Source organism: Podarcis erhardii, assembly GCF_964252035.2.
Source record: "Podarcis erhardii genome assembly, chromosome: 13".
NCBI lineage: Eukaryota > Metazoa > Chordata > Lepidosauria > Squamata > Lacertidae > Podarcis > Podarcis erhardii.
Window position 1 is genome coordinate 3,491,250 of NC_138502.1, and position 23,211 is coordinate 3,514,460.

The 23,211-nt window shown below is 47.7% G+C and overlaps 1 protein-coding gene across 2 annotated transcripts; it reads left to right on the forward strand.

The window, feature by feature from the left end:
- The first annotated feature begins 264 nt into the window (after positions 1–264).
- TNFSF13 (TNF superfamily member 13) lies at positions 265–21,391 on the forward strand. Of its 2 annotated transcripts, XM_081835817.1 has the most exons (7): positions 265–1,435; positions 6,578–6,680; positions 11,559–11,606; positions 14,585–14,703; positions 16,919–17,060; positions 19,103–19,215; positions 19,251–21,391. In XM_081835817.1, exons 1-6 carry the CDS (start codon positions 1,202–1,204, stop codon positions 19,210–19,212), a joined length of 756 nt encoding a protein of 251 aa, XP_081691943.1. In that variant the 5' UTR covers positions 265–1,201; the 3' UTR covers positions 19,213–19,215; positions 19,251–21,391. The 2 variants fall into 2 exon arrangements, with proteins under 2 accessions (XP_081691943.1, XP_081691942.1); XM_081835816.1 differs by having other exon boundaries at positions 19,103–21,390.
- The last annotated feature ends 1,820 nt before the right edge of the window (positions 21,392–23,211 follow it).

Consider the following 23,211-nt stretch of genomic DNA (forward strand, 5'->3'; position numbering starts at 1 on the left):
AGTTCCTCTGAGCATGAACAGAAAGCTCCTGTCTTGGGACTCTTGGACTCTTGGCGCCCTTCCCAGGAAGGGGGAATGAAAGCGGTTCAGCCTGTCCAGAGATGTTGCAACTAGAATGAGATAAGATTCGTTTCTCAGGCCTGAGTATTCTTGGCATTGACAGAGGCTATTCATTAGCCTTTAAAAGTAACATTTTGCCTATGCACAGCATCTTGTGATACAGCAGAGAAAAGCTGTTTGGGATTTTTAGAAGACAAAAGGTGTGATTATTGAAGCCTGGGGTGATTTCACAGACAGGATTTGGGTATCCTGTCCCTTCACCCTCTAACTTCAGGAAACTACAGTTCCCAGAACTAGCTGTGACGGCTTCAGGAGGCACCGCAGCGCTTTAAAGGCATGGTGGCAATGTGGCCTACCTTGCAGGTTTGCCGTGAGGCTCCTTGCAAAGAAAAGGAGTCCCTTTGAGAAACTGGCATGGGAGGGTGCCAAGCAGTGCCAACACGCTACCCTACTCTGAGATCTGGGTGCCGGACGACCCAGAAAGAGCTCCCTCTTGGCCTCTCTCCACTCTGGGCGCCGAAGGCAGCAGTCTGTCAGCCTGCTTCCTCAAAATCTTGCACAACCCTCTCGGCTGTTCTTGGCACGGGTTCAGATCCCGCCCGGCGGAACAAGAGGCAGAGACGGCCAAAGCCAGATGCATGCCAGCGCTGCCGGAGGTAGGGAGACTGGGTGTGAGTGTGGAGGATTGGCACCCCGTCGCCTTGAGCACCCAGTGGACGCCGGGCACAGGAAGGGCTGGCTTTTGAGGGTGCCCAGAATTCGGGTATCAGATGGGCAGAGGCTGAGTTTCAGCTGAACTGGCAGCAGGTGTCCTTTGGGGACGAAGAACCTAGGGCAGACCAGGGGGGTATACTTTGGAGGGCATGGGGATGTTTTCGTGCCCAGGGGACCCTGGCAAGCAAAAAGGGTCTCCTTAAGAGGAGGGGTGGTTTTTGTGTGTTTCTCCCCAAAGCCCAGTCCAGGTTCTCCAAGGAAGGAAGCAGTAGAGGGTGCAGATTTCCTGGGTTCTACCCCTGAGAATCTGGGTGCAGAAATCCTGCGGCTCTGGGACGCCTAAAGTCAAGGGGGTCACCAATTTTGGACCTGCCAGGCCATTTTTAGAGAGCAGGGACGGTCCGGCTGTATTTCCAGGCCCCCCCATATGGCAAAGACAAGGTCGCAGCGAGGGTCCTCTGAACAGCACCCCTCTCTGCCCGCCACGGTCTGGGTGGGTGGGTGCTTCCTGGGGGTGGGCTTCTTGGCCTGCCTGCTCGTTTTGATCTGCACCCAGTGGCGCCTGGAAACTCTGCGCGGAGAACTGTCACAGCTGCGAGGGGAGGTGCGATCTGCCATTCACGGGACACTGGGGGGCCAGGTCACCCCCAGGCCATGCCAGGTAAGCGGGAGTCGAGACGGGCGCAGGGGGGAGCTGGAAAGGGGCACAGCAAGAAGGGAGGTGGTGGGTGGGTACTAGCCACGAGGGGAAATGGACTCTGGTGGAAGGGACCCTGGGAGTCATCTAGTCCAACCCCCTTTCAATGCAGGGATCTTTTTTGCCCAATGTGAGATTCGAACCCACAACCTGTCCTGTGCTCCACCGAGCAAGCTCTCCTCCCTGGGATATGTTCATATTTTCAGCTTGAGGAGCAAACTTCTCAGTGCCTGGGAAACCGCCAAGGAGCAAAGACAAAACAAATTCCTTCCAGTAGCACCTTAAAGACCAACTAAGTCAGTTCTTGGTATGAGCTTTCGTGTGCATGCACACGTCTTTAAGGTGCTACTGGAAGGAATTTGTTTTGTTTTGACTATGGCAGACCAACACGGCTACCTATCTGTAACAAGGAGCAAAGAGTTCTTCTGAGCACGGGCAGAGTGCCTTCCCCACACCATGGTTTGGTTTTGTCTGTTTGTTTCTGACCTAAATGTCTGGGCAAGAGGCGAGGCCCACGGAAGGTCAGAAGCGATGTGATATTTGAATTCTGGAGAGCTCTGTTGTTTCGAGCGTGTTGCCAAGGTTGTGGGTTCGATTCCTGCATATTCCTGCCTGGCAGGGGGTTGGACTAGATGACCGCCAGAGTCCCCTTCCAACTCTACAATTTGGTGATTTCTGCCAGAGCATCTTAACAGGTTGAGGGCAAGAGGAATTCCTGCTAGAGGGCAGGAGGAAGGAGAATGAAAAGAGCTTGGCAAATGTTTATTGAATATATGAGGGGGAATTGTGTACACCAGAAAAACGTTGGCAGCATTAAATCCAACAGCGTAATTAAGTTTAGGTGGCTGTAATAATGGAATACTGAATGGTTTAGTTTTTGTAAAATATGCAGGGGTTTATGATATGCAAAACGAACCACGGAAAGAGAAGAAGGGAAGTCGTTGATATTATCAGGATGTTAAAATGAGTGTTGTGAATTTAATAACATTTTAATATAATAAAAGAGAAAATGGAAAAGCTCTGTGTTACAATGGCCTTGTGAAATTTTGGGAACTTCGGAGTTCCCCGGCTTCGAAGAACCAACTTTCCAACCCAACCCTGCAAAATGGCGTGGATTTATTGAATTGGGGTTTTAAAAACCTTCCCCAAAACATTCATTTCCCTCCCCCCTCCACACCCCGCAAACCAGATTTCTTTCTTCTTCCCAGCAAAAGCTTACATTTTATTCTGGTTTGGTTTTCCCCAAATCCCAACTGGGAGCAAATCCAGTCTGGGCAGGAATGAAGGCAGAGATTCCCAGAAACTGCGCAATTTCAAAAAATCCAAACTTTTTTCAAAGAGGCCCAAATTTGATGAAGTGAAGGGCCGTGAGGGCCGACCAAAGTTGTTAACCTTTTTTTTGGATTGAAGTTGTTCTTGAGCTTTTTTTAGGCTTTCACCCCAAAGTTCTAGTTCTTAAGCTTTTTTTAGGATTGAAGCTGTTCTTGAGGTTTTTTAGGATTTTGCCCCAAAGTTGTTTAAGTTTTTTTAGGATTTTAACCCAGGAAACAAACTGCTGCAATGGCTGGATTAAATCGACCGGCAGGCCGATTTAAGCCCCCGAAACGGACTTTGGACATGCCTGATTCTGGGGAAAGGAAGAGAGAAGATAGAATAATCCTCCAGGAATATGTCAATTATAGGAACAGCTCTTAACGTCAGAAGTAAATAAAAGAGGGAAAGATCCCTCTGAGCATGTGCAGAGTCAGTTCTTTCTTTCCTCACAAACTGTAAGTGGCCTGCCTCCTAATATGTGTGCGTGGTTGAGGAGAATGCACTCTGCACATGCTCAAGGACACAGTTGTTGTTCTGTCACATATTTCAGGATTGGGTTTGGGGCTTGGCCTCCGTGACTGACACTGACTGCATATTGCGGAGAGGACCCAGGAGTCCGGTCTTCCAGTCACCTCCCCACTCCCCCACTAGATTCTGCTCTGGGAGGCAGAGATGAGGAATTTTATCCATTCTGTTTCTCTCAGTTTTTCACGTCTCAAGTCTTAAGTTCCATTCCCACATCCGTCTGCGACTTATTTATTTTAGTCCTCGTGGAGATTCATCAACTATGCTGTTGTTATTATTATTGTTATTCCTATAATTTATTCTTATTATTAAGTAGCTGCCCTTCACCTTAAGGTCCCAGGGCGGCTCACAACATTAGAAACAGTTTAAATAATCGCAAAAATAAGGTGGGTCATAAAAATATACGCCTCAAGTGCCAAGAGAAGTCAGGACAAAGGGGTGTAAATTTCTCCCGATATTCTTCCATGCATTTTTTGCTTGTAATTCTCACCAAATTATACCTGTTTTTACGCACCCTTTACCCCAGCAGATGCATTTTTGCAAAGATTCCCTTGGGCTGGAGAACTGCAGAATTTGGAGAGGCCCGAATTTCAGACAGTTTGCATATTGTTGCAGAAAGTACAGATGGGATAGGCCTGCCTTCTCACCCCATTCCTTATCGCATCTTACCTCCTTCCCTTTTGAACTTCCTGTTCCCTAGTTCGCTGGAAAAAGGGGGAATAAACACACACACAGAAAACATTGTCTGTGTGAAGACAGAAGCAGGTGTTCCCGTAACCTGAAGGCTACAAGTCCCTGATTGCCTCTCCCTCCATCCTGAGACCAGGAAACTGCTCTTAGGTGTGCCTCCTCTAGAGCAGGTTGCCAACTTCCCACGACTGGTCCTGCTGCTGCGCTCTTATCCAAACCCCGACACGCAGAAATTAAGCCGATTCACCTGCCTTTCCATCATCGGCACGCTTGGGAAAATTGCACCAGCTCATTTCTTTTCCACGTCAGAGAGTGCTGCTAAAAGCATAGGAGCATACCCAGAATGGGAAGTTGGCAACCCTTCTCTCAAGCGAGTCTGCAGACTTAGGATTGCCAAATGTCCTCTTTTTCACGACGAGCGTCGTTGCTGCAATCCATAGTTAAAAGTAGAAGTTGGCAAATGTGTCCTCTTTTTTGCTCTTCGAAACATGGCGGCCACTTTTTAAAATGTTTTGTTGCTGTGGGGAAGGAAGAAAGAAAGGACACAGACAGACAGAGGCTTATTGTAGGATCAGCGTTGCTCATGCACAGAGTTTTGCTTTCGTTTTGCCTTTGTTGCTCTCAAGATGCCAGCCTGTGCTTTTTATTTACCATCATCCGGATTTCCTCTTGCTGCAGGAAAACCCTTTATGAATACAGTAAAACAATACGTTACACATCCACAGTCACCGCCGATGTGGAAGCAGTGGCGCTTTTGTGGTGGGGACGAGTTGGGGCAGTTTGTCGTGTGTGTGGAATAGGGTTGCCAGTTCAGGAGCATCACAAGACTTTGCGATGTCAGGTCCCTAAACTGCCCCTGGTGAAATAATGGGGGGGGGGAGTAGCCTTTGGAGAGGGAGGTTAATTGGGAGAGGACCCCGGCAGAGTGTCTTTGTAAAAACTGGCATACTACAGAAGAAAACACACAATCCAGCTGGGGGAAAGACAACACCCACTTTGCAAAATCTAATTAGCTCCCAAAGGCTATGGTTTGGTTTCTTAAAGCCAGTTTTTAAGACCTGTTTTAAAATTAGAAAGGGTTTGCTTTCTCTCGCCTGGGTATTTTATTTTATTTTTGTGCGGGGGAACGGATGGACTGCTGAAAAAAGCCAATAGGATTGCCAAGTCAGGACAGAGCATCCCAGACCCTGAAATTTCAGGGCCCCAAACTGATCAATAGGGCAAGTCCTGGAGATGGAGGTTAATTGGGAAGGAGGGCAGACCTGCCCAGAATGCCTGTACAGTGGTACCTCGGTTTAAGAGCAGCCCTGTTTACGTACTATTCGGTTTACGAACTCCGCAAAACCGGAAGTAGTGTCCCGGTTTGTGAACTTTACCTTGATCTAAGAATGGAAGCCGAACGATGGAAGGGCGCTGGCGGCTGGAGGCCTCATTAGGGAAAGCGCACCTCAGTTTAAGAACGGTTTCGGTTTAAGAACGGACTTCCAGAATGGATTAAGTTTGTAAACCGAGGTACCACTGTACAGTGGTACCTCTGATTGTGAACGGGATCCAACATAAAAAGAACTCAAACCAAAGGGGCGCGTCTGTGCACGCGCTGGTTGTGATTCGCCACTTCTGCGCATGCATGTGACGTCATTTTGCGCGTCTTCCGGGTTGCCACGGGAGGTATCCTGAAAGAACGTAACATGAAGAGGACGTAACATGAGGTATGACTGTAGTATAATTTCATTCCTGGCTGAAACTTGCAAGATGCGTGCATGTTGTTGTTGTTTAGTCGTTCAGTTGTGTCCGCCTCTTCCTGGCCCCCTGGACCAGAGCACGCCAGGCACTCCTGTCTTCCACTGCCTCCCGCAGTTTGGTCAAACTCATGCTGGTCCCTTCGAGAACACTGTCCCACCATCTCGTCCTCTGTCGCCCCCTTCTCCTTGTGCCCTCCATCTTTCCCAACATCAGGGTCTTTTCCAGGGACTCTTCTCTTCTCCTGAGGTGGCCAAAGTCTTGGAGCCTCAGCTTCAGGATTTGTCCTTCCAGTGAGCACTCAGGGCTGATTTCCTTAAGAATGGATAGGTTTGGTCTTCTTGCAGTCCATGGGACTCTCAAGAGTCTCCTCCAGCACCAGAATTCAAAAGCATCCATTCTTCGGCGATCAGCCTTCTTGATGGTCCAGCTCTCACTTCCATACATCACTACTGGGAAAAGCATAGCTTTAACTATACGGACCTTTGTTGGCAAGGTGATGTCTCTGCTTACTATTATTATTCTTATTATATTATTATTATTATTACCACCACTACACACCTGGAGATTGACGCCTGCCCCCTGGAGGCAGCCAGGCAAACCTGGTGATATCATGTCAGACCTGGAGGTCCCTATTGTGGTGACATTTCGGTGGGTGGCACCCATTGCTACTCCCCTCTTTCCACTTGCTCCTCACCTGAACACAACCACACCCTTTGCTTCCAAAGGCCGAAAAGGACACGGCCGTGGGAACTGATGGGATGGTTGAAGGCAAAACAGCACTCTTTTTAAGCCAAACCCCCAAGTTAACGCCATTCCTCTCTGGTCTGGTTTCAGAGTCCTGGAAATCTTCCAGAGAGGTCTCCCACACATCTGGAAAGGAGGAGGCGGAGGCGAAGGGATACTGGAAGAACCCCCCAGGACTCGCCGCGTCCCTGCAGTAAGTAGGCCATTATGAGATTTGCCTCCTGTGAAACCATGCCCTATGGAGGAAAGCAGAATAAGCCAGAACTCGTGTGCCGTTCTGGTGCATATCGCTCAAAATAAAGCTTTGGGATGGTAATTTCTCTGGGCGCAGGAACAGTCACTCCCTCTTCCCTCTCCACAAAAAAATAAAAACCTTCAGGGAGCAGGGAGCATAACCTGTCTGTGCACTGTATCAGTTGAATGCCTGCCTCTTGCGCTGCTATTAAAAGCCCAGGAGCTCCCCCAAGGGGGAAATGTGGCAGTCAAAAGCCTAATGATGACATAAAGGTAAAGGTTAAGGGACCCCTGACCATTAGGTCCAGTCGTGACCGACTCTGGGGTTGCGGCGCTCATCTCGCTTTATTGGCCGAGGGAGCCGGCGTACAGCTTCTGGGTCATGTGGCCAGCATGACTAAGCCGCTTCTGGCGAACCAGAGCAGTGCACGGAAACACCACTGGAGTGGTACCTATTTATCTACTTGCACTTTGATGTGCTTTCCAACTGCTAGGTTGGCAGGAGCAGGGACCAAGCAACGGGAGCTCACCCCGTTGCGGGGATTCGAACCGCCGACCTTCTGATCGGCAAGTCCTAGGCTCTGTGGTTTAACCCACAGCACCACCCGCGTCCCTTTGATGATGACATAGGGGTTTATAATTTTTTTAAAAAGATATTTATTAAGATTTTATAAGCAAGGAAAGATTACAGAATAAAAAAGATAAAAATAAACAAAACAAAGATACAAAAATACAAGTTAACAAATGCAAAATACATAAAAAAGAATAAATGGAAAGAAAAAAAAAAACCTTAAAAACAAATCCGTCTTTTCATGACTTGTATTTCATTTACTTATTTTCCTGACCTCCTCACATAGGGGTTTATAAATTTGGTCCGCTTTGTAGGGCTGTCTGTAAGGACTGCTGAGCAAAGGCTGCTATTATTATTGTATTTATTTATTTATTTCGTAAAACATAGGCGCCGCTTGACTGCGGAAAAATAGCCCCGAAGCTCTTTGGGAAAAGGATAAAGCGATAACGCTATCCATCAGAAGAATCTTTTAAGACTTTTGAAAAGTTCCAACAGATTAAAACGCTAAACACCTGGGTGGGCCTGTATAGGACTTGATTGTAAGAAAACACAACAGCAACCTCAAAGTGGTTTGCAAAATTAACAAATCATTGCTGTAAGGTTATAGCAGAACAGAAGGTCAGCGGTTCAAAACCCCACGATGGGGTGAGCTCCCGTTGCTCGGTCCCTGCTCCTGCCAACCTTGCAGTTCGAAAGCACGCCAGTGCTAGTAGATAAATAGGTACAGCCATGGCGGGAAGGTAAACAGTGTTTCCGTGCTTTCTGGTTTCCGTCACGGTGTCCCTTTGCATCAGAAGCGGTTTAGTCCTGCTGGCCACATAACCCTGAAAGCTGTCTGTGGACAAACACCGGCTCCCTCGGCCTGAAAGCGAGATGAGCGCCGCAACCCCAGAGTCGCCTTTGACTGGACTTAACCGTCCAGGGGTCCTTTACCTTTTTTTTTTGTAACCTCTACAACCACAGAAGGCACTGTTACCATCCAACAACTTGACCTCACCCCCAAAGGCACATTCCTCCATTGTCTCCCAATCAAGTAAAAGCATTCAATGAATTAAAACCAATAAGCGGAAAAGGCTAAAAATCAGCTTTCTAAGTATCCGGGTAAAGGTAAAGGTAAAGGTAAAGGGACCCCTAACCATTAGGTCCAGTCGTGGCCGACTCTGGGGTTGCGGCGCTCATCTCGCTTTACTGGCCGAGGGAGCTAGTGTACAGCTTCCGGGTCATGTGGCCAGCAGGACTAAGCCGCTTCTGGCGAACCAGAGCAGCGCACAGAAACGCCGTTTACCTTCCCACCAGAGTGGTACCTATTTATCTACTTGGACTTTGTGGCATGCTTTCGAACTGCTAGGTTGACAGGAGCAGGGACTGAGCAACAGGAGCTCACCCCGTCACGGGGATTCGAACCGCCGACCTTCAGATCGGCAAGTCCTAGGCTCTGTGGTTTAACCCACAGCGCCATCTGCATCCCAAGTATCTGGTCAGGTTTGTGCAAATGAAAATGTTCTTGACAGGCTCTGACAAGGGTACTGTGAAGGCGCCTTTCAAGGGGCAGGGAGTTCCAAAGTCCTGCCACGCTGGGAGTTCGAGTTCTTACGAACACAGCAGCGGTGCAGTAAGGAACTGTGAATATTCTTGCTGTTGCAAATACTAAATTCGCATTGGAGAGGGAAATGATAAGAGGGACGTGATGGGGAAGACGGGAAGTGGCCTTACGCTGTGTCAGGCCCTCCAGCAGTTCTCCAAAATTCTGGATTAGGGGACATGGCCAGCAGTTATTCTGTCGCTGAGTTATGACCCTACTGTTATAAGGGGAAGAAACTGTTCCCTTTCCCTTATGGGGTATTCCGGAGCCCGTATAGAGTCCTTAAGTGGGTTCCCTATCGGTAGGAGAAAATAGCAGAGGCCAACGAGAGTATATTGAGAAGCAAAGCGGCTAGTAAAGCTGATCTTTATTCAAGGAACTGTTGCGACAGGGTCCCCACTCACCACACGCAGGAAGGAGGAGAACCCTAAACAGTGGTGTGCATGTCCTTATATAGACACTTGAAATTGCCCACCCTGTAGCCCAAGACCACCCCCCAAAACATGCATACATCACAGAAGGAGGCGGCCTACAGCAGAAATCCTGTCTGCCAGAATACCTGATAATGGTCACTGATTGCATTACCTAGGCAGTTTGGCCGTTGTTTTGTGATGGTTAATACTTTGGTTCCTGAGTCCAGGTCAGAGGCTCACCCTATTCATACACAAATGTGCCCTTCAGACAGGGTTTGCAAGCAAAAAGACAATGGGAAGGCTTTCCCCATTTGCCTCCCTTACCGCAAAGGATTATTTGAGGTCACTTTGGGAGAGTCCAAATGGCTCCAGGATTGCTCCCCTGTACTATTTCAGACTAATAATAATAATAATAATAATAATAATAATAATAATAATAAATTATTTATACCCCGCCCTCCCCAGCCAAGACCGGGCTCAGGGTGGCTGACACCAGATATTAAAAACAATTGATTGAAATACAACTTAATAACTTGATTCTAAGCCAAAGTCCAGGCAGAACAACTCTGTCTTACAGGCCCTGTGGAAAGAAATCAGATCCCGCAGGGCCCTGGTCTCATGAGACAGAGCATTCCACCAGGCTGGGGCCAGTGCTGAAAAGGCCCTGCCTCTGGTTGAGGCTAATCTGACTTCCTTAGGGCCCGGGACCTCTAAGGTGTTGCTATTTATGGACCTTAAGGTCCTCCGTGGGGCATATCGGGAGAGGCGGTTCCGTAGGTACAAGGTTCGTATATTTAGCTATGTGTGCATTTATGAATATTTACTCTATATCTGAGACTTTAAAATTCTTATAATACTTCCTTCGGGCGCACGGCGCACTCTCCCAGCTTTTACAGACACCTGTGTGCAGGAACACAGTGAGGGTCACAGCTGGCTAGACGGGTGGGCAAACTGGGTCTCCCCCTTCCTGTTTCTTGTTTTCAGCCCCACAGAGCGAGGAGAGGAAGGATGGAGAGGAAGTTGGAGGGGAAGTGAAAGTGATATTTAAATAAAACAGCGGAGTATGCAAAGCCAGCTCCTTGATCCAGAGCCCCCTCCTAAGGATACGTGGCCATAGCTGTCAACTTTTCCCTTTTCTTGCGAGGAATCCTATTCGGAATAAGGGAATTTCCCTTTAAAAAAGGGAGCTATGTACATGGCTAAGCAGAGGAAGGGCCTTCCTGGCTACAGGGCCCTGGACGTTGTGTAGAGATTTTCGCCTGATGCCAAATTTGGTGTATTTTTGGCCCCAGCTACGATAGCATGGCAGTGTTCGCACTTTGGAACTCCCTGCTACTTGAAATCAAGCGCTCTGTTCGGTGCCTGCTAAAAACATTCTCATCTAGACAAGCTTGCCCAGATGCTTAGAAGGCGGAGGTGATTTTAATCTGTTTTAGCATTATGGCTTCTGTGTCCTTTAAAGCACGGTTGCAATCTTTTCGTAAACTGCTTCGACGTATGTGGTTATTTTTCCTTACAATCAAGTGGTGTGTACATTTTTCCCTGTATACTTGAAAGAGCGGGTGGCGCTGGGGGTTAAACCACAGAGTCTAGGACTTGCCGATCAGAAGGTTGGCGGTTCGAATCCCCGCAATGACGGGGTGAGCTCCCGTTGCTCGGTCCCTGCTCCTGCCAACCTAGCAGTTCAAAAGCACGTCAAAGTGCAAGTAGATAAATAGGTACCGTTCCGGCGGGAAGGTAAACGGCGTTTCCGTGAGCTGCTCTGGTTCGCCAGAAGCAGCTTAGTCATGCTGGCCACATGACCCGGAAGCTGTACGCCAGCTCCCTCGGCCAGTAAAGCGAGATGAGCACCGCAACCCCAGAGTCGGCCACGACTGGACCTAATAGTCAGGGGTCCCTTTACCTTTACCTTTTACCTGAAAGAGCACCTCTGCCTCCATCGTTCAGCCTGAGGTCCAGCTCTGAGGGCCTTCTGGTGGTTCCCTCCCTGCGAGAAGGGAGCTTACATGGGAACCAGGCAGTGGGCCTTCTCGGTGGTGGCGCCCTCCCGTCAGATATCAAGGAGATAAACAGACCTTCTGTAGACATTTGAAGGCAGCCTTGTACGGAGATTTTAATTTTTGATGCTTTATTGTGTTTTTAAAGTTTGCTGGAAGCTGCCCGGAATGGCTGGGGAAACCCAGTCAGATGGGCGGCATATAAATAGTAAAAATGTTTATTATTATTATTATTATTGTTGTTGTTGTTATTATTATTATTATTACCTGCCAGGAAAGCAGTCTGTTCTGCATTTGGCTCCCCTCCGACATTCCAACAGTGGTGAGTTTTGGTCTCTTTCTTCCATGGAGCTGAATGGCTTTGTCATTCAGTCTTCCGACTGTTAAGATCTGCGTGATTGTTCTGCCGCTGTGTATTGTTGTAAACAAAACCAATCTGCCCTTTTTCGCTTATGGGTACCCAAGAGCTCATACAGAGTCCTTACCTGGGTTCCCTATTGGTAGGAGAAAATAACAGAGGCCAACCAGAGAATATTGAGAAGCAAAGCAGCTCGTAAGTCTGATCTTTATTAAACTGTTGCAACATGGTGCTCCCCTCACATGCAGGAAAGTAGGAGGACCTCGAACAATGGCGTGCAAGGCCTTATATAGACATTTTAAATTGCCCGCCCTGGAGCTCCAGACCACCCCTCCATACATCATACATACTACATCACAGAAAAGGCAGTCTACAACAGAAATCTGAGTGTGTTGTTTATCTCGTCTGACAGATTACCTATTAATGCTCACTTGATTGGATACCCTGGGGAGCCTGGCCAGTCTTTTATAATGATAAATACTTCGTTCCTGAGCCAGGTCACAGGCTCACCCTATTCAAACACAGACAGACATACCCTTAAGACAGGATTTGTGAAGGAAAAGGCAATGGGGAGGCTTTTCAAGTTTGACCTTGCAGAGAAAACATTTGGTCAGTTTGGGCATCAAAAATGGTTTCAGGTTGGTCTTCCTGTGCTATGTACGTGCTTGGTTGGTACATTTATGAACATTTATTATATATCTAAGACTTTAAAATTCTTATCACAGTATAAAAATGTGCAGTCCTTTCCAATTCCTTCCTCTCTCGTTTTCTTTTAACGACACAAGACTGCAGAAATCCGCCATCCTTAACTTTTAAAATCCCCCGAAAATACATTCTCTATCGCCATCACCCTCACAGTTCAAAAACACTGATCCGTTGTTTATAATTATTTCCTGGCTCAGCTGCTGCAATTCTCTTTCCAGGTTTCTTATTTGTTGCATTCGTGATCGTTTTGTGCTTGTGCGCTGTTCCGCTTCCAAGACTTTTTGAGCCTGCAAAAGATTTGGGGTGGACTGGCTGCTTCATTTACGACCAACACATGCTGAAATTCCTTTAACTTTTCATGCCATTTTTGTTAGAGTTGCTCTCTAAACGGCACTCACGTGGCATCCCAGAACAATTAATAAATTCGAATAATGGATGGATGGTCCCGTATAAATCCACCACAGATGCATGGAGAAACTGCAGAAGATAGTGTTGGCAAGAGATGAAGTTCTAGGTGGAACAGACAAAATAAAAACTGTCAAATCATTGGGTTTGGGCAGCAATAAAAGACCTCAAACGTGAAATTGCTGATCTTCTAACAAAAAATATGTAATGTCTCCCTCAGATTAGCCTGCATACCCAAGGGCTGGAAGTAGCTAATATAACACCAAATAATAGATAATAGATAATAGATAATAGATAATTTATTTATACCCTGCCCATCTGACTGGGTTTCCCCAGCCACTCCGGGCAGCTTCCAACAAAATATTAAGATACAATAGTCCTTCAGATATTAAAAGCTTCCCTAAAAAAAGATTGAGGGGCAAATTACAGGCGAGTTAGCATAACATGGTGGAAAGTATTGTTAAATATCTTACTGATCAGCTGCTTCCTTTCAACACTCCCTTCCCTCTTGTTTGCCTTAGTGTTTTTTCCTTAGCTGGAGCAGTTTTTTGCTCCTCCTTTTCTTCCAATTTCTCTCCTCGTTGCTTTAGTCTTCCTGTCTCCTCTCCTTGCAAGTTCGCTGTCTTTACCTCCCCCCTCCCAGGCAGCCTCCTTTATTGCTAGCGTCCCTTATCTCGCTCCCGATCACTTGCCGATCAGCGGCTTCCTTTCAACACCCCCTTCCCTCTTTCTAAAAAACAAAACAAAAAACCATGATCTGCTTTTTGCCCCTGGGCAATTCGGCTCCAGGGACCACACATTTGCTCCATAAGACGTACAGACATTTCCCCTTACTTTTTAGGGGAAAAAAAGTGTATCTTATGGAGCGAAAAATACGGTATTTTGTGTGGAGGGGGAAGCTTTCCCAATAGTCCTTTTCACTTGCAAAACCCTTCAAATCCTGTGTAAATAGATGAATGGGGTAGGTCTGTCGAGAAATACTTATTTACCTTTTCAAAAGAATGACCAGAATAAAGCAATCGGCACTCATGATCAAGTATCTCTCAAATTTATTGTTGTAGACCATTTCTTTTCTGTGACATAATGATGCTTTTTCTGTGATCTTTGGCTAAGGGGTTGGGGCAATTTCTGAAGCTTTTAAAGGTGGTTACACAGCTTTTGTTCTGTGTTAAGTTGTGGGCGAACATATCAGACGACACAGCGATTCTTCAAACAGCTCTTGTTTATTCAAAGGCCAGAACAGAACAACGTAACTGTAGCAACTTTCTAAAACTATCCAATCACTGGACGTCACTTTCGATCCTTCATTTGCATACAAACTATCCAATCACTGAACGTCACTTTCGATCCTTCATTTGCATAACTATCTACAGTATCCCCCTGCTGGCCCAGGGTGAGAACTTCAGTACATAACATTCTGGGTCCTCACCTCCTTGCAAAGAGGGGGGGACTCTGTTGCAACAGAAAACAAAAATATGCCTCATATTTTACTAGTTCCTGCCTCCAGCTATTCTTCTCTGATTGACAACGAACAGGGGATCGCCTTGATAGAGAGATGGGCTATAAAAACCAACCCCATTCCCCGCCCCACCTAATTTCAGAGGATGGGGCAAGAGAACGACCAGACAGTTGTGTTAACTCAAAGATTTAGTTTATGGGGACAGCTTTACCCTTTGAATGTCTGCCTGGCTTGGGAAGCGACCCAGGAGTGGTGGGTAAAGGAAAACAAAAGGTTGGCAACTCATTTGGGGGGGGGGGTGGATGGACTGCCATGGGTGAGTTTTAAATGGGACGACAGTGTAATAATCTTTTTCCTGTCGCCCGCATTTTAGAAGATGGATTTGCCACAGAAATATGGTGGGAGCCTTTCCTCCAGCAAGGCCGAGCCCTGGAGCTCAGCGGACGGGACGTGGTGGTGAGGCACATGGGGCTTTACTTCATTTACAGCCAGGTAAGAGGGCAGGGCAGGATCCTGACCCTAGTTTGCCAGTGGTGGGGGCCACCCAGATTAGGTAGGGCTGGGAAGGAGGAGGCTTCATCACAACACACAAATGCACCCTCTTCTACTGGGCTGTGGTACGTAGCTCAGTGACCGAACCATCATTTCAGTCCCTGGTGGCATTTCATAGAATCGTAGGCTCATCCAGTCCACGAGGCTCATCCAGTCCAACCCCCTGCCATGCAGGAATATTTTGCCCAATGTGGGATTCAAACCCACGACCTTGAGATTCAGAGTCTCAAACTCTAAGGACTGAGCTATCTACTGACTGAGCTGCAACCCTGGAGAGTCGCTGCCATCCAGTCAGTTTAGACCAGGAGCAGGGTTCGGATCCCTGCGTAGCCATGAAGCTTCCTGGGTGGTCTTGGGCCAGTTGCCATTTCTTTGTTGTTGTTGAGTCGTTTAGTCGTGTCCGACTCTTCGTGACCCCCTGGACCAGAGCACGCCAGGCCCTCCTGTCTTCCACTGCCTCCCGCAGTTTGGTCAAACTCATGCTGGTCCCTTCGAGAACACTGTCCCACCATCTCTTCCTCTGTTGTCCCCTTCTCCTTGGGCCCTCCATCTTTCCCAACATCAGGGTCTTTTCCAGGGACTCTTCTCTTCTCATGAGGTGGCCAAAGTATTGGAGCCTCAGCTTCAGGATCTGTCCTTCCAGTGAGCACTCAGGGCTGATTTCCTTCAAAATGGATCGGTCTGATCTTCTTGCAGTCCATGGGATTCTCAAGAGTCTCCTCCAGCACCAGAATTCAAAAGCATCCATTCTTCGGCGATCAGCCTTCTTTATGGTCCAGCTCTCACTTCCATACATCACTACTGGGAAAACCATAGCTTTAACTATACAGACCTTTGTTGGCAAGGTGATGTCTCTGCTTTTTAAGATGCTGTCTAGGTTTGTCATTGCTTTTCTCCCAAGAAGCAGGCGTCTTTTAATTTCGTGGCTGCTGTCACCATCTGCAGTGATCATGGAGCCCAAGAAATTCAAAAGCACCCATTCTTCGGTGATCAGCCTTCTTTATGGTCCAGCTCTCACTTTCGTACATCACTACTGGGAAAACCATAGCTTTAACTATACGGACCTTTGTTGCCAGAGCTTTCCAAACTTTTCATGCTGGTGGCTTTTTAGACATGCATCATTTTGCAACATAGTAATTCAGTTTCACTAGCAAACCAGAGGTTAGACGAACCCCTTTCCAGCCCCGGGAGGAATGCAGGGAAAGTTGGTGCGACAGGTCCACACCCTGAAGCCGACACAATCGCGTGTTGCGACACACAGATTTGGAAAGCACTGTGTTAGCCTAACCTTCCTCGCAAGGTTGTTGTGAGGGGGAACTGGGGGGGGGGGGAGAACCAGGTACCCCACCTTGGAAGATAAAGGTGTTCTATAAATGAAATCAATAAGGAAATCGATAAAATTTGTCTTCTTCTTCTTCTTTGGCGATCACTCGTAGCCGAGTAAGATTGTCTTCCATAAACACGGTTTTCACAATGACATGATTTTCACCACTCGACAGCTTGAAGAAAAATGCAGAGAGCAAAACCAACCCCTGTGTATGGCGTTAATTGACCTGACGAAGGCTTTCGACACTGTATATCGTAATGCCCTTCTGTCCTTCTGAAAATTGGATAAAAATTGTACACATGTGTTGGGAAGACATTTTTTAAAAAATCATTTTTATTGATTTTCCAGTAAAAACAGCCAATCAACCTATCCACATCATAATCCAATTAAAAACAAGAAACTAAAATTTAAAAAGACCAAATTGTAATTATTAATTTTTCTGGGCTCCTGATAGTCTGGACCTCTGAAGCATATCTCCAAATCTTCAGTCCTGCCTCTTCTCATTGTTTTCGTATTTTCCGCCTTCTGGTCTTAACACTTTAAAGTTCTCCTTCGCTGGCTATGCGATTCTCAATTGTGTCAAAAATCATATGTCCTTTCATCCACCGAACACAGCTTTATTTGAAAATATATGTGTGTTGGGAAGAAATTTGGCCCGGCCTTTTAAGGCTGACGGCACCACACAGACGCTGCGGGAAATATTTGTGTGCGGGGAGAGCGATGTTGAGCACCCTTCAGGAAGTGTCCGGATTACACCCTGCTGCCTTTTGCCCTTCTTCGCCGCTGGGCCAGCGAAACCGACCCACACACCCCTTTTCTTCCCCCTAGGTGCTGTTCCATGACCCCACCTTTACTATGGGGCAGGTGCTGTGGCGGAAAGCTCCCGGGAAGCCCGGCCAAATCCTGTTCCGCTGCGTCCAGAGCATGCCCCCAAACCCAGAAAAGGCCTTCAACAGCTGCTATAGTGGAGGTGAGAGGAGAATCAGACCTGGCTGGCGGGAGGAGGGGCTGCTATCCAGGACTCCTGGGTTCCCTTGAAAGGGGAGCGGGATTTGGGTTGGGGTGTTGGCGTCAAATGGTCTTGGGTTGCCACCTCTCTCCTGGGCAGAAATCCCCCCCCCCCCCAGCATTTTCTGGGGCTTCACCTGTTGAACCTCGGCAAGTCAGTCAGCTGTCAAAGGCCAGACTGGGGAGAGGGGGGCAACCTTTGTGTATTCCACAGGGCTTTATGGTACTCAAGAACATTGTTATAGGGGGAAAACCGCTCCCTTTCATTTATGGGGTATTTCGGAGCCCTCCTATTGGTAGGAGGAAATAACAGAGGCCAACCAGAGAATTTTGGGAAGCAAAGCGGCTAGTTAGCCTGATCTTTTTTAACTGTTGCAAAGGGGTCCCCACTCACCACACGCAGGAGGGAGGAGGGACCCCGAACAATGGTGTGTAAGCACTTATATAGACTCTAGAAATTGCCCACCCTGTAGCCCAAGACCACCCCACAAAACATCATATATGCATCACAGAAGGAGGCGGTCTTCAGCAGAAATCCTGTCTGACAGGGTACCTGATAATGGGCCCTGATTGCTTTACCTGGGCAGCCTGGCCATTCTTTTGTGACGGTTAAAACTTTAGCTCCTGAGTCCAGGTCACAGGCTCACCCTATTCCTACACAAATATGCCCTCAAGACAGGATTTGTGAGCCAAAAAGACAATGGGAAGGCTCTCCCCATTTGCCTCCCTTACTGCAGAGGAATATTTGAGGTCATTGGGAGAGTCCAAATGGCTTCAGGATTGCTCCCCCGTACCATTTCAGACACATGGTTTATATACTTATGTATGTGTTTGCCTCGTAAATTTATGAACATTTAATTTATATTTGAGACCTTAGAGTTCTTATAACAAAGGGGAGTGGGATTTGGTGGGGACACATGGGGTGTTGGCGTTGAACGGTTTCAAATTGCCCCCTCTCTCCTGGGCAGAAACCCCACCCGGCATCTTCTTGCTGGGCCGGAGCTTCACCTGTTGAACCTCGGCAAGTTAGCTGTCAAAGGCCAGACTGGGGATGGGGTGTGGAGCAGGGCCAACCTTTGTATATTCCATGGGAATTAATGATGCTCAATAACACCTACTGCCCGCGGACTGCCTCGCCAGAGTGGCGCATGCTCTGGTTATCTCCCGCTTGGACTACTGCCATGCGCTCTATGTGGGGCTACCTTTGAAGGTGACCCGGAAACTACAACTAATCCAGAATGCGGCAACTAGACTGGGGACTGGGAGTGGCTGCCGAGACCATATAAGACCAGTCCTGAAAGACCTACATTGGCTCCCAGTACGTTTCTGAGCACAATTCAAAGTGTTGGTGCTGACCTTTAAAGCCCTAAATGGCCCAGTAGACCTGAAGGAGCGTCTCCACCACCATCGTTCAGCCCGGACACTGAGGTCCAGCTCCGAGGGTCTTCTGGCGGTTCCCTCGCTGCGAGAAGCCAAGTTACAGGGAACCAGGCAGAGGGCCTTCTCGGTGGTGGCACCCGCCCTGTGGAACTCCCTCCCACCAGATGTCAAAGAGATAAATAACCACCGTACTTGACATTTAGAAGACATCTGAAGGCAGCTCTGTTCAGGGAAGTTTTTAATGTGTGACATTTTAATGTATTTGTAATCTTTGTTGGAAGTGTTGGTGCTGACATTTAAAACCAGGGTACAAATAATAAATTATTATTATTAATAATAATAATGGTGAGGCCCCAGCGTGTCTGAGCGAAGGGGGTCGTCTCCTGTATCATTATCATTATCATTATTATTAATTTATTAATATTATTATTATTATCATTATTATTACTGAAATTGAAATACTCCAAAGCCCCTATTCCTACCAATCCTGCAAGACAATTTGCTAGCGTCAAATTCAGCAGGATGAGGCCCTGTCAGGCGCCAGGGGAACCAGAGGCCCTTGAGAGGAAGGGGTTTCCGCCCCGCTGTGTTTCTGCCTGACCCTCCTCATTCTCCTCCTCTTAGGGGTTTTCCACCTGCAGCCTGGAGACCGGCTGAATCTCCGAATCCCTCGTTTCAACGCATCCTTTGACCTGACTGCCCACGGGACCTTCCTGGGGTTTCTCCGTCTATAGTGGTCTTCTCGGGGGGGGGGGGCCCACCGTGAGAGACTTCGGGGCCAGAGTGTCAGTCAACCAGAGTCAAAGACTTCTACGTTCTGCTCTGAACTTCGAGGGTCTGATGGGGAAGACGCTCTGGGGACCAGGGGGATGAGCTGGTATTTGCTGCAGGAAGCGAGGTAAAGAGCTTAGGCCAAGCTGAGCTGCTTGAGAACGTCTCTGACCCTCCTTTTTCCAAGATGCCAGAGTCTTTCCTGGCTCGCAGTGAGAGCACACAAGGCCCCCGGGATTATAAGAGCAACAGCATGTTTTTTCGTGGCCGGGAAGGGTTTGCCATCCTGGCATCTGCCAAGGACAAAAATGGATTTTCCCGAGCCCTTATGGTCGCTACTTCGAGCTTGGGAGGATAAAATACCCAGTACAATGGTACCTCGGGTTACATACGCTTCAAGTTACATACGCTTCAGGTTACAGACTCTGCTTACCCAGAAATAGTACCTCGGGTTAAGAACTTTGCTTCAGGATGAGAACAGAAATCGTGCTCTGGCGGCGCGGCGGCACCAGAGGGAGGCGCCATTAGCTAAAGTGGTGCTTCAGGTTATGAACAGTTTCAGGTTAAGAACGGACCTCCGGAATGAATTATGTACTTAACCAGAGGTACCACTGTATCTATTACACAGCAGCATAAAGACCTGAACGCCTTGGCTCCACTGGAACACACTTTCTATAAACACCGTTTTCATTGGGACACCTTTTCAGACATTTGGACGGCGTATACTGTCTTGTAAACTAAGATGGATATACAGTCATACCTCAGGTTACAAACGCTTCGGGTTGTGCGATTTCAGGTTGCGCACCGTGCCGAACCCGGAAGTACTGGGACGGGTTACTTCTGGGTTTTGGCGCTTGTGCAGAAGTGCCGAATCGCAACCCACGTGTGTGGAGACGTGGCACTGCGGGTTGCGGACGCTGCGGGTTGTGAACATGCGTCCCACACAGATCATGTTCGCAACCCGAGCGTCCCCTGTACTGCAATGTTGGTTATTGTTCTGTTAAAAGTAAACTTACAGAGGGTCGCTTTTCCCCTCCCTGCCCCCCCCTTTCCCCCGCAAAATAATTTTTTTCAATTAAAGCATGATTTCAAAGCACATGCAAACGGCGTCCTCCGTGTTTTGGACTACAATTCCCATCATCCTGAGCGAGCGCAGTCCAACTCCCTGGCTCTGATGGGTTTTGTAGTCCAAAACATGGCAGGCACCAGTTTGGTGAAGGCTGATTTAAGAACATAAGAAGAGCCTGCTGGATCAGTCCAGTGCAGGACCTGAACACACTCCCCCTTCCTGTGGCTTCTAGCTAATACGGAAGGGGGGGCATGTCTTCTTCACCCCTTCCGCCGGTCCCCAGAGGGTCCGAGACGATGACCTCAAGGGCACCCAGCCCTCAGCTCCCACACTGTTACACCAGCACCACATTTAACCCCAAGCCCCATAAATAAAAGTGCCTTTCTCCCTTCCCTACGCCCATTCGCTTCATTGGTAAACCGTGTGCACTAATGTTTTGTATCTCTTGAATGGGAACGTTCTACCCAATCAGAACCATGCAACTTGCCCCTGCAGAGGACTAAAATCTATAAAAATCCATAGAAAATCAACCGTGGCACCGATTTTCTTGCTTTTGGTGCCAATCTGCTTAATTTCCCTAGGACTCCATGACACCTTCACTGTCCACCATAATCCCTCAAGCGAGGTGTCAGGTAAACTCAGGAAGACCCTAATCTTCTCAAATCACCTTGCCAAGCCCTTCCTCCGGGCAGGGCCAGGTGGCAGACGATGCATACCTGGACCATTGTCCTCTCATCACCGGTACTCAGGATGTGCTTATATGTGCATATCTCCAGCTCTGCATATTCCCCCCTCCCTCCTCCATATGTTAATCCTGTGTAACCCAACCTCTCCTTAATGTATTCATGATGTAACCGTGATGTATTTTGCACTGTATTCTGGGACATGGAGGGAAGTTTTAAAAGTTCATGTCACCCCTTCCTCAGGGTTCAATCTAGCCTTGAACCTGTTGTGCAATAAACTTGGATCTTCTGCAGCTTGCTCCTGTCTCCGGCTGAGCTCATTTTCCTCCGCAGGGACCCGCGGACTTAGTCCGACGAGCTGGGTGGCAGAGCAGCCTCGCACCCAGATTTTACCGTCACACAGCAATTGATATTCAGAAGTGACTGCAGAGAATATAGGCGTGTTGGCTAGTTGCCAGCCATAGCTCTCTCCTCCTCCAGGAATTTGTCCCATCCTCTTCCAAAGCTGCAGCAGGGAGTTCCACAATTCTGCTACGCACTGCATTTAAGGCCAAAGCACTGTCCTTTTAAGACCTACACTCGTTGGCCAAAATTGTGGAAACCCTTTTGGAGAAAGTGCATTTCCGACCTTTGATGGCTCATAACGCCACTTTCTTTTGGAGTAATACCATCAAATGATATATCAGCGGAAAGATAATTTAATGAGGAGTGTAATGCAACAAAGTTTGTTCAGTTATCTGTATCCTATCAAACGTTATAGCCAAATAACCAGAAAAAGGAGAGTTTAGAGAGCCAGCGTGGTCTAGTGGTTAAGAGCAGTAGTCTTGTAATCTGGGGAACCGGGTTCGCGTCTCCGTTCCTCCACATGCAGCTGCAGGGTGACCTTGGGCCAGCCACACTTTTTTGAAGTCTCTCAGCCCCACTCACCCCACAGAGTGTTTGTTGTGGGGGAGGAAGGGAAAGGAGAATGTTAGCTGCTTTGAGACTCCTTAAGGGGAGTGAAAGGCGGGATATTAAATCCAAACTCTTCTTCTTCAATCAGGTGTAATAGTGTTTTGGCAATGATGGCTCATAACACCACTTTTTTTGGAGCAATACCATAAAATTATATATCAACAGAAAGATAATTTAATGAAGAATGTAATGCAGTACCTTTTATGATGGATTATTTATTACAACAGGTTTGCTACTCTGTCCTCCCCCCTAGCAGTTCCTTGTATTTGGAACAGCAATGAGGAGTTGAAGATTTCCCAACGCTTTGTTTTCTGTTTCGCAAGTACACTGGTAACCACAAACAGCTGCCAATTGCAAATAGGCAAAAACTTGGCAGTTCCAGCATTTTTTTTGGCTTTGTTTACTAAATACAACGCTAGATTAAGCCACTCTCTAGGGCACCAGACAATTTTTGTGATTTGCATAGGAACATTTTATGGGGGGAATACAATTCAGAGTTTTCAAGAAAGCCCACATCACTGATCATGAGCTAGTGGTGCAGCCCTTTCTCCTAGCACAGAAATAGAAAGGGCCGTAACAGGTGAGTTTTACCTGCCACACACCTGGGGGGGGGGGGGAGGAAGGCAGGGATTGCAACTTTGCCTCTGCTTCCTGTAATGCAATTGCCCTTGCAGAAAAAGTTGCTCCCTCTCCCCAGTTTGGAATATTCTTCTGCATGAAACAACAGTCTTGTAAGCTGAGAAGGTGTCCATGTAATTGTACTATTGTGAAATAGTATTTTATAAGGCCGTTTTTTGCCAGAATCCAATTTTGGAGGGAGCTGTTTCCAGTCTGTTGTAGAATCATAGAATCATAGAATCCTAGAGTTGGAAGAGACCACAAGGGCCATCGAGTCCAACCCCCTGCCAAGCAGGAAACACCATCAGAGCACTCCTGACATATGGTTGTCAAGCCTCTGCTTAAAGACCCCCAAAGAAGGAGACTCCACCACACTCCTGGGCAGCAAATTCCACTGGCAAACAGCTCTTACTGTCAGGAAGTTCTTCCTAATGTTTAGGTGGAATCTTCTTTCTTGTAATTTGGAACCATTGCTCCGTGTCCGCTTCTCTGGAGCAGCAGAAAACAACCTTTCTCCCTCCTCTATGTGACATCCTTTTATATATTTGAACATGGCTATCATATCACCCCTTAACCTCCTCTTCTCCAGGCTAAACATGCCCAGCTCCTTTAGCCGTTCCTCATAAGGCATCGTTTCC

What these genes read in the sequence shown, in the direction of transcription:
- TNFSF13 (XM_081835817.1), top strand. Translation starts at nt 1,202, where the DNA reads ATGGCAAAGACAAGGTCGCAGCGAGGGTCCTCTGAACAGCACCCCTCT. An exon ending in CCTCCGACATTCCAACAGTG is followed by an intron (nt 11,607 to 14,584) that starts GTGAGTTTTGGT and finishes CCCGCATTTTAG; the next exon opens with AAGATGGATTTGCCACAGAA. An exon ending in CAACAGCTGCTATAGTGGAG is followed by an intron (nt 17,061 to 19,102) that starts GTGAGAGGAGAA and finishes TCCTCCTCTTAG; the next exon opens with GGGTTTTCCACCTGCAGCCT.